This window comes from Festucalex cinctus, chromosome 5 (genome assembly GCF_051991245.1).
Source record: "Festucalex cinctus isolate MCC-2025b chromosome 5, RoL_Fcin_1.0, whole genome shotgun sequence".
NCBI classification, from domain to species: domain Eukaryota; kingdom Metazoa; phylum Chordata; class Actinopteri; order Syngnathiformes; family Syngnathidae; genus Festucalex; species Festucalex cinctus.
Window position 1 is genome coordinate 20192339 of NC_135415.1, and position 11023 is coordinate 20203361.

The 11023-nt window shown below is 38.5% G+C and overlaps 2 protein-coding genes and 1 long non-coding RNA gene across 4 annotated transcripts in view; 2 read left to right on the forward strand and 1 right to left on the reverse strand.

The window, feature by feature from the left end:
• The window catches only part of LOC144019276 (fibroblast growth factor 10-like), a 7427-nt gene extending 6260 nt beyond the window's left edge, over window positions 1-1167 (forward strand). Inside the window, exon 3 of the mRNA XM_077522233.1 lies at window positions 470-1167. Within this exon, the coding sequence (XP_077378359.1) occupies window positions 470-661 (192 nt within the window). The 3' untranslated portion in view covers window positions 662-1167. The remainder of the gene's footprint in view (window positions 1-469) is intronic.
• LOC144018537 (uncharacterized) overlaps window positions 1-4165 on the reverse strand; it is a 27134-nt gene extending 22969 nt beyond the window's left edge. Inside the window, exons 1-2 of the long non-coding RNA XR_013283460.1 lie at window positions 3545-4165; window positions 2599-2678 (exon numbers count right to left, since the gene is read on the reverse strand). This is a non-coding gene — a long non-coding RNA (uncharacterized LOC144018537). The remainder of the gene's footprint in view (window positions 1-2598; window positions 2679-3544) is intronic.
• On the forward strand, window positions 3550-10104 carry paip1 (poly(A) binding protein interacting protein 1). Of its 2 annotated transcripts, none has more exons than XM_077520757.1 (11): window positions 3550-3815; window positions 5424-5575; window positions 5667-5864; window positions 6534-6646; window positions 6743-6854; window positions 6988-7113; window positions 7215-7321; window positions 7411-7525; window positions 7591-7645; window positions 7730-7814; window positions 9389-10104. In XM_077520757.1, the coding sequence occupies exons 1-11, from the start codon at window positions 3737-3739 to the stop codon at window positions 9474-9476; spliced, it is 1230 nt and encodes a 409-aa protein (XP_077376883.1). In that variant the 5' UTR covers window positions 3550-3736; the 3' UTR covers window positions 9477-10104. The 2 variants fall into 2 exon arrangements, with proteins under 2 accessions (XP_077376883.1, XP_077376882.1); XM_077520756.1 differs by having other exon boundaries at window positions 3551-3947.
• Window positions 10105-11023: the final 919 nt, after the last annotated feature.

Consider the following 11023-nt stretch of genomic DNA (forward strand, 5'->3'; position numbering starts at 1 on the left):
TAGTTTTGATGTTGAACATTGCAAAATCAATTTTGATGCAATTACTTGATTAATCGGTGGAATGCTTGGTTTTTAAAATATTCAATATAATAATAATGAAGGCGTAATGAAAAGTTAAGTTGCAGGTACGTCTTTTTTTTTTTTTTTTTTTCCCCCTCCAAACATTCTTATTGACACAATAATGAAAGCTGGCTTGATTAATTCTCTCTTCTGATGTTCTTCTGATGTAGAGGCGACTCCTTTTAAATAAGTGCTGCAAAAACTTGAGTTCTGAAATGAATTATTTAATGTTCTGCTTAATGACAGTTCAAAGTTTGGGTTTTTGGAGTGTATTTTCCCAGAAATTGTCAACATTAGGGGTGTTTAACTGTATATTAAGAGTAGTTGCGTGGACAAACCTTATAGATTTGCACATGAAACTGTCTTATACGAGGAATTGACACATGGTGGTGTCTCATGATTTTTCTAGAGGGAGTTTGGCATTGACTGCACCCTGAAGGAGCGCATCGAGGAAAACGGCTACAACACATATGCGTCAGCCGAGTGGAAGAACAAGAAGCGGCAGATGTTTGTGGGTCTCAACATCCACGGGAGGCCCGTGCGAGGGAAGAGAACGCGCAGGAAAAACACGGCCACCCATTTCCTTCCAATCATGGCGTGAGCCCATCGTCAGATGTTTTGGAAAAAGGACAAAATGCAGCACTGGCAAAGAGAGGCATTCTCTCCTGAAGGTGAAGACTCTCACTAGGAAATCTTAGAAATAAGGCACTAACACTGACAAAGAACTGAGACTGTGTACTTTATTTGAGAGGAGAGTGTGTACTGTATGTGTTTCTTGTGGCACAGGATGCAATATTTATCTTATTTCTGTGCCAAACAGGAGCTAAATGGCAAATATAAACATGACTTTCCCAGCTAATAAGCAAGTGTAGATGCAGACAAATGGGTGATCTAATATGTCCTGTTTATCATTAAACACTAGAGAACAACAACAAAGAAAATGTTCAATTACTTAACGCCTGTGTTTTGTCTGCACTGTACTGATTTATTTATTTTGTGATTATTTAACTGGAGGGGAACACGATGTGAGCATTCCTTGGCATTCTTTACTTTTTTTTTTTATAGGATCTCTATCAAGTGGAAATAAAATACAGTTTTTCTCCTCTGCATCCCATCTGTTGTGTTCACCCCACACTCTTGACTTGTGAGTGTTCAGGTCACGGTATGTGAGTCCTTATCTGCATGGCTGACAAGGCAACCATTAATGTCTGAAGGCTGGCTAATCCATGTGGCAACCATTGCTTCTAATGATTATCTCCCAAACCGAGCGGAAACATAAAGACAAGACAGGAGGGAGGGAGTCAACGATAAACTGATACAGTTTGTAGATGTAGGCAGAATTGACTGATGGTGAATATTGACACTGAAGCACCGGCTGAAAATATGAATTTAGAAAAACCTGAAGACTCACCCTGGCCTTGAATGCTTTCTGGTTGCTGAGACGTACACACAAGAAACGAGCAACATGACCTACGTCTGACCACCCACTTCCCTCAGTCATTATGCACAAGCGTGCTAATCAGTGACAGATGCCTTGATGCCAGACCAAAAGAGTGCAGGGAGAACTTAACGCCACAAGCTTCCGGGCCTTGTATCCTGTTATCCTGTCCCGATGAATATCTATCTTGGCGAAGCTATGGAACTCTGGGAAGGTATAGAGGAGTAGTCTCAACTGTTGTTACTCAGGGACGCACATTGCCCTCATGGTTAGTTAGATAGATAGATAGATAGATAGATAGATAGACAGACTTTAGTCATCAGAAAGTAAAAGTACTCTTACTTGAGTGTAATTTTTGGCGAACTCGACCCAGTTCTGGTGATAGCGTATTCTTGCACTGTACAAACAAGTTAATTGCACACTGATCTCAAAATGTCATACGTTGGTTCCGTTGTAAACTGAAGACCTCTAGTAATTTCTTAATTACTTCCAATTCCATTCACTGTTTTATTCCAAATGACTTAACATGGTGACTGAAGGAATAAGAAATACTGCTGTGCAGTGGAATGGTATTTATTTACTGTATCAGTGCAATGTAGGCAGTAAATTCAAGATAATTTACTGAATACATGTTCACAGGGGGCAGGAGGGGGAGCGGGGTGGGGGGGGGGGGGTTCTTTTAACTCCCTAAATGACATTAAACCACTGAGTAGCCTTGAATTTTCTTTAATTCATTCCAAATGACTCTTGATACTGTATAATGAGGCACCAGGGAAATAACCTAAATGGAGCTAATGAAAAACGGCCTTTTAGGGAACGCGGTCCATCAGCAGAGACACTTGTGCCCGAACCCCCTCCTCCACCATTATCACCAATGTCGTTTGTCATCATGTGCACTCCCCAGACACTTGAAAGTGTTCAAACTTCCTCCGGGACGCTGGCATATGGGGGACAGCAATAAGAGAAAATAGCTGCTGCAATCTTTTATCAAAGTAGGTCCTTGCATTTTGGCGCGGGAATTCACTGTGGCATAATGCGATCCAGCTTTGGGAAACAAGTGGAAAATGGCTGGAGGCTGAAAACAACTAATGAATACTTACACTGAGTCTGGTGCAACACATGTTTGTAGTGGGCCGCTACCGAATGAGCGCCGGGTGGGAGAGATGCTTCAGAATATATTCTGTGGGGCAAATGTTTGCTCGGTTACATAACAAAGAACGTCACATAGAAAACTCTTCAATGTCATAAGGTTTTCTGCATAGACACTATTTAAGCACTTATTCCACCCATAGTTAGTAGTGTTGTTCCGATACCATTTTTGGCCCCCGATACCTATAACCAGCTTTGCAGTACCGGCCGATACTGATACCATACAGATACTTAAGGTTTTTTTTTTCCTCAACATGAAAAAGCTGTCCTGCTGTTGGTTCAGAGCATTCAAGGGCCAATAGGATATCTTAGATGGGCATGCAGTGAACATGTCGCATACCAGTGAATGTTGTGCACGAGCAAAACACAAGATGCTGCATCCAAAATCCTATATTAGCGTTGGAATTACTGCGATTGGCTGGCAACCAGTCCAGGGTGTATCCCGCCTCCTGCCCAGAGCCAGCTGAGGGAGGCGCCAGCACCCCCCGCGACCCTTGTGAGGAATAAGCGGTCAAGAAAACGGATGGATGGATAGCGTTGGAATTAATGGTATCGGCATGTTACTTGTGAGTACTCACCAATACCGATACCAGTGTTTTAATGCAGTATCGGTAGCTCTGCCGATACCAGTATCGGTATCGGAACAACAGGAAGGACCATAATTAACAATGAGGTCTCTGAGAGGTCAATTTCATAATCCGTTTGCAGGCTTACTCTAACATTGTGTCCAAATCCCAATGCGGTACACACATACAGTATAGTCTAGCCATTTAAAAAAAAAATAGTGATCACAGTCTTATTTTTATGGCAAAACCCTGGCTTTTGTAAATTCCACCTTACTTTCAGACATATTTTTACTGAGCTTCCACTCCACACCACCAGATGACGACAACTCACCATCTAATATTAAAACAACAACGGGTTTGTTGTCAGGAAGTGGGCCAAAAAGTTAATAATGGTCGAAACGCCAACTAACCGAGGGAAGAAGTAGCACGTTAAAACAACCAGGATCTGTTCGGAAAAACGGACTTTCCTCCTTGCCTGTAGATGTTTTCTTCTGAGGGTTAAAACTGAAAAAGGAAGCCGGACATGAACGAGAATTTTAACAGAGCTCCCGGAGCAGGGAGAAGCCGAAATCTTCCAGCAGACGCCACACTCCCGAGTACAGGTTGGGACAGCGACAGTCGCGTAACATTTTTCAACCAAAGGGAACCTTTGAGACAGCCTCGAACATACCCAGCTCCCGGGGACAGCCACATTAGCACGGCCACTGAAAATGGCGCTGCAGGTGGCGGCGGTGGTAAGGAGCTACATACAGATGGCTAACGCTAGTTAGCCTTTGGCTTTCATATTTGAATCCATGTTCTTGCACCTGTTTTGTTACACTACCGTAGGCCAACATGCGTTACTGTTATTTAAACACATGCCACTTAAGTATTCACTTCACTTAAAGGCAAACGACTTTCGCCACGTCCAAATGTGAAAGTGTCATCACGAGCGAGCCAAAAATAACTCCGAATGGAGCTAATTTAGCATTTAGCATTTTATGTCGTGTCGTAGGTGATGACGTAGGTTCAAATTAAAAGCACACGTTTGCTAATATCTATAATTAATGTTTAAGCACCTCTCAAAGATGACTTATCAAGTAAATCCCACACAGAACGATAATAACTCTGTGGCAGTTTGTGTTGTGGTCAGGTGACCAGTGTTGCAAAATCACTGTCAGTCCAACATAGTCCAAAATCCGCTATGTTTTGTACAAAAATGCAATTGTGCCTTTTCCGTAGGCTGTGCCACATCTTAAAAAAAAAAAAAAAAAATCACCAGAAAGGTTAAATATTTTTTTTTCACTCATCAGTGCAGAAACATATGATGTGTGTCAGGAAAGTTCCAGGACTGGAGTGGAGTTACAAAAGACATATTTCAAACTCAAACTGCATTTTTTTTTCCCCTCTTAAGTGTGAGCCAAGCGATCAACTGGCACATCTACAAAGAGATCCTGTGGCGTTTACTTCGTTCATTTAGTAAGAAGGAAGCCTGAGCATCATATGGTTCCTTACCTAGAAGAACATGGCCACCTGCCTATTCTTTTGATTTATGTGGAATGAATGGAATGAATTAAACTAATTTCTCAAAGCACTTGTGAAAAATAATAAATAACATCTTCCAACTTGCGCCAACTTCCTCTTAAATATATATTTTTCTTAACAGATAATGTAAAAATTATATTAATTATTATTAATTAATATAATATAATTATATTATTAATAATATATAAAATAATGTTTCCTCTTGGAGGGGAAAAAATGTACCATTTGTCAAAGCAATGTACTGGTATATAACCACAATTCTTAATTAAATTTCAAATGTTTAACAATTTAGCACAAAATGAGCCTGAGGAGTCAGGCGACTACGGCAAAATATTTGCAGCTTGGAAGCATGTCTCTTGGGTCAAAAGTTTCCAACATTACGATAAATTGCTGCCTTTACAAATGGGCAGTTTGGCCATTATGTTTTGCATGAATGCCTTCATGATGGCTTTCTACAAGGCTGTTTTCATGTCATATGGAGCACAATGTGAAAACGATTCCATGGTTGATTTGTGAGGAACATAAGACATATGACTTATTATTAAAAAAACAAAAACAAAAAAAACTGGCTTAAGATTACTTGTGTTGGTAATTGACATTATATAAGTAAGATTTACTATAAAAGCTAGTACAAGAGATCGAGTTTTACTCAGTTGTGTCACCAATCTCCCATCTTCTACTTCCAGACAGTAAACGACAGAGTGTAGGCCAGAACAGTGTAAATGCCAACGGTCCTTCTGTGTCCATGGGGTGTAATAATTTGGATTCCTTGGTCGAGTCGTCCAAGCTCTCTGCCAGTGCTCCAGAGTTTTTCCCGACTGCTGTGTACCAAAATGACGTAAGTAGCATGATCAGGCCATTATTTATTTATGTTTTCTTTTAAAACACTGTCAAAATTCACTCATGTTTTCTTGCCTTTCCTTATTAAGGTCCAGACTTTTTATGAGGACAATGATGAGACTTTCAACGCTCCGTCCTTGGCCGACATGGTGCGGGACTTCCTTTGCCACCTGAGCTCCTCACCTGGAATGTTTGAGTCAGATGTTGAACACATAACAAGCGTCCTTAATTCTTACGTTACTACAGTGGAATTGTTGGCAGAGCTGGTGGACCTGATCTACACAGAGGTATGGCTGTTCATGCCTGGTATAGCTCTATTTTGTCTTTAACCTTATATTAGGTGTCTGCATGCTCATGAGCTACCGGTAGATTGCATATATTAGATTTTTCTCTAGATAACACCGATCTAAATTCTCGTCACAATAATATTGCAGGCTATGCACAATTTAAGCATGTGGCATTTTGTGTTTTTTAAAGTGGTCCACTGCTCTAGTGAACTGTAAACATTTGGCGCAGTTAAATGTGTACCCAAAATTTCTTGTGATTTCATGTAGGGCTGTGCAATTAACTGAAATTCAATTACAATTTCAATTATTATACTCCACAATTACAAAATTAGCATAATAAAGAGATTATTAATACTAATTTTAAGTTGTTTGTGTTGTTTAAATTTTTACATTTTCACCTTTTTATTTTATTTTAAAATAACACATTTAATAATTTAGTTTCCTCCAAAAGGAACTTGGATAATTAGTGTTTCAAAGAATTTTATTTGTCTTAATATTTTTTATATTTGATTTGAACATTTTCTTTTGTTGTTGTACCCCCCCCCCCCCCAAAAAAAAAAAAATAATTAATGAGCATCCTAATCGTGATTTCAATTATTACCATTAGAATCATAATTAATATTTTCTTCATAATCAAGCAGCCCTAATTTCATGTCCTCTTCATTGCAGTCCACCGCCATTCCCAACTTCGCTTACACGGGCGCACGACTTTGTAACTACCTGTCGCATCATCTCAACCTCAGCCCACCCAGTGGTAACTTTCGTCAGCTGCTCCTGCGAAAGTAAAATAAAATTCACTTCTACGATACAGTCCCCGGTAGTTAACAGTTCCCCCCCCCCCCCCCCATACAACAACAGCATTGCATTGTGTGTTGCAGGTGTCAAAAAGAATTTGAGCAGAGAGATGAGGCTGTACAAGGAGACACTGGCACACAAAAGAAGTTCCATGCGTTCGCACTGTTTCTTGGAGAGCTCTATCTTCATCTGGAGGTAAGAAGTCGTAATTCAGTTAAAAGGTTCTAATCTCGTGAAATTTTTAATTATTATTTTTTAATAGTGTATGTGCCATGCGATTAACTAGTCAACAGACTGTGTGTAACGGTGTTTCATTCTTTTTGTTTAGTTAAAGAGTGGCAAAGGAACCTTGACTCGAGCTCATATTCTTCTGCTCGCGTTGAAGGACCTCTTGAACACTCTGCTCTCCAGTCCTGTGGATGCAAACATCATCTGTGCTATCAAATTGCTCAAGGTTCAAATGCTTTAATGACTTACTCACTTTTTTTTGCACGATTGAATTTATCAGCAGTCGGCAAATATAATGATTTATTTTTTTTCCTCCACTTTTTCAAGCTGACAGGTTCCGCCTTGGACGATGCTTGGAAAGAAAGGGGAGACCCGTTCATGGAAGAGCTGATCCAGAGGATAGAAACTATTGTACTGGATGCCACATGTAGTAGGTGTGTTTGTAAGCAGCTCAATATGTGGTTTCAATGGATGCAGCACCAGATAGCGGAGCAGCATTATGAAAGTCTACTTTCCGCCTCAGGGATGTCCGACAAATGCTTCTGAAGCTAGTAGAGCTGAGGTCCAGTGACTGGGGAAGAGTGTGCGCTGCAGTGACCAGCAACGCTACGCCCGACAATGACCCCAACTACTTCATGGTGAGTGTGACATGTACTGGACTGCTCCTCTTTTATTCGTTAATTATGTCTGCTTTTTCCGACAGAATGAGCCCACCTTCTACACAGAGGACGGAACTCCTTTTACAGCAGCAGACCCAGGTAAAAATGTGGCATATCATATTTCCTATGTACAAGTAAGCGATAAGTAAATCTCTGCTAAGTGGGAATATGTTGCTTTCACAGAATATGCTGAGAAATACCAGGAAATCATGGAACGGCAAGACTACTTCTGTGATGTTGGTGGGGAAAATGAAACTGAAAATGATGAGTAAGTACATGTATCCCATTTTTTTAAATGCATAGGTGGGACAGGTTATTCTTAGATCAGGTAAAAGGAAGAAAATCTGTTTAAAATGTTGATGTAAAATAGTTCATTTTAATAAAATAATTCCTCCATGTTTAAATTAGAGCTGTCAAACGATTCAATTTTTAAATCAGATTAATCACAACTTAGAATTTTGATTAATCACGATTAATTGCTTAATTAAAATTTATTTATTTATTTTTTTGCCCGCTAAATTTGAGGAGCACCTGTTAATTCTTTCAACATTTAATGTTATGAGAACTTTAACATGTTTTGATCCACTCAACCCACTAATCCTTTTTCTAATCAGATAATTACTTGCATAATTTAAAATGGAAAAAAAATGATGGAAAATATTCTGAATGTCAAACGCAAACATTTATTAAATGCTTTACTTTAATGCATGTAATTGTGTTTAATACTCGAAACACAACCTGTGCTACCTTTAACATAAGCATCCGCTCTCAGCTAAAGGATCATTTGCGGTCAAAATTAATAGTGTGATTAACCTGTTAATTAGGGGTGTGAATTGCCTAGTACCTGACGATTCGATTCGTATCACGATTCACAGGTCACGATTCGATTCGATACCGATTAATCCCGATACGAATGGTCACGATTCGATACCGATTAATCCCGATACGAATTTATAAGTCGATTGTTGCGATTTTTTTCCATTCAAATTTAGAAAATACTATCAGTAAATTTGTACATGTACACTGTAAGATTTGTATGAATATATTTATCTAAAACTTGAGGCTTATAACCGTGAGCCACTGTACATAAACAGTTTGCAATCTGTTTCACATTTGAACAGCATTAAAATAAAAATATTAAGGCTTAATGTGCCGTTCATATAACATTCTTCCATGCTCAAGGTGTGAATCCTAAAAAAAAAAAAAAAAAAAAAAAAAAAAAAAAAAAAAAAAAAATCGATTCTGCCGATTATTGAATCGATTCGAGAATCGCGCGATGTAGTATCGCGATATATCGCCGAATCGATTTTTTTTTAACACCCCTACTGTTAATACATGATTAATGTGATTTTTTTTTTTTTTTTTTTTGTGATTAATTAAACGCTTTTTAAATTGTATCATGTGTAATTAAATCACTATTAATCAATTTAATAAAATATATAAATAATAAATGTTGATACACGTATGTTTATTTTACTAAGATTTATTATTAAAAAAAAATAAAAATAAAATATGAATAAATAAATAAACACATTTTACTGATCAATTCTTGGGTACAAAGACTGTACAAGATAATGCCAATTCTCAGCAGGCCTTTTCCCAAAACGTTGTCGGCTGTATGTGGCTTGTTGGCTGTAGTTTGCCGATTTGCGACTTCGACCTTCCAATCCTAGCGTCACCGGAAGCACGCAGCTCATAAGAGGCTTGTCGTAGAAGTCAAAATGCAATTGGATTGGCTTGGGAGTGCCTGTGTGTTATGTTTATTTAACCTTATCCACAACAAGACCACGTGCATCCGTAAAAATTCTGAGAAAACCAAAATGTTTCCTTTTGTGTTCACAGATACGACTTTGACGATGAGATGGATCCCGAGATCGAAGAAGCCTTTGAGAATTTCTGTTTAGAGTCAGAGAGGAAACGACAGCAATGACACCAAGGGCCACTCCAAGTACTTTGCCGTCAAGTTGTGAAGCAAAACAAGCTACTGTCTCATAGCCTTCAAATATTATTTGACTGTAAACAATAAGCGTTTTGACAAAGCTGTTTATAGATGCCCATCTGACACTTTGTGTCCAGTCAGAGTAGATTAGACAAGGCTAAACAAACTCAAAAAAAAAAAAAGTTGAGGTATTTACATATATCTTCTTGGTTCCTGGACACTTTCATTGTTTGTTTGTTTTTCCCAGAAGTATTTTTATTTTTTTTTAAGCCTTCTTGAAAGTAGTTTAAGCCCAAAGTAACCACAAAGAGGGACACAGAGTGCAGTGGCGTTTGTTTTTCTCAGAATTATTCTCAATTTCTTCAATGTGCATAAGTCTACAGTAGGTGAGCATCAGAAATCTGTAAGTATGTACGTTAAAAAGAAAGGGGGAAAAAAATCCTGAATGTAGGCAACAGTCGGTGGCTCAAGTCCACTGACTGCATTAAGTATTCGTTGTCATCTGAGACTCAGACTGACTGTTAGAAATCCAGAGAGGCTGTATAAAAGAATGTTGTTTTATATAGTGTGCACATATTTATAGTATTGTTTGCCTGCAATAAAAATCTTTATAATGTGACATTGTGTTACTTCTGTTTGTGTATATAGCTTGTTGTGGTAAATGTATTTTTTATGTAAATTTATAGCTAGTGTTTGTGTTTTGAAACCTCTACTATTATTTGTAAACTTTGTGAAGGTTTGTTCCACTCCACTTGATTCTGCTAAAGTCTTGCCATGATGTTCATATCTACAGTCTGAAATTCAGCGCATAACATCTGTAATGCATGATTATCTGTTATGGCAGATGGCACCCCTTTCTCATACAGTAAATCAAGATTGTTGACCTTTTCTGCCCAGCTGTCTTATCAACAGCACTTGGTATTTGATTAAAACATTCCTGAACAGAATACACAACCGCTTCCTCCTGTAATAACTGTTTGTCACGTTCTTTGTTACCATCTTTGAGCTCCAAATAGCCTTCAAAATGAGCTTCAGTGCACCCAATCAAATTGTAAACATCACAGTCTCCCAAAACTTGTTTTTCTTTTGCGCTTATTGCCGTTTGAATTTGTAGTTAGGGGCAGATTATTGTGGTTTTCTCTTATTGAAATTTTATAATATAGTATGTACAATATCCTATTTGTTCTGTACAATTATGACTGCATTGTTTAACGGAATCTTAAACATCAGGCAGATGTTATCTCTTTCAGATGGAGAGCTCCAGAGTAAGAATTCAGCCAGTCCAGCTTGAAAGTGGTTTCAAAGGCGCCCTCTGTTGGCAATTGGGTGCAACATATTGTCTCTAAATTCGCTTGAGGTGAGTTGAAGTTCAGACTCTGCACATTAATTTATTTATTTTAAAACACGTGTGAAAATAGGATGTCTGGCTTCCCATTATCAGCCATGGGAAGACTAGACTGACTGTTGGGAAATATGTAGAGTATACATTTATTACTAGGGCCATTAGGGATCAAATTTAAGATTACCTCTCATGTACG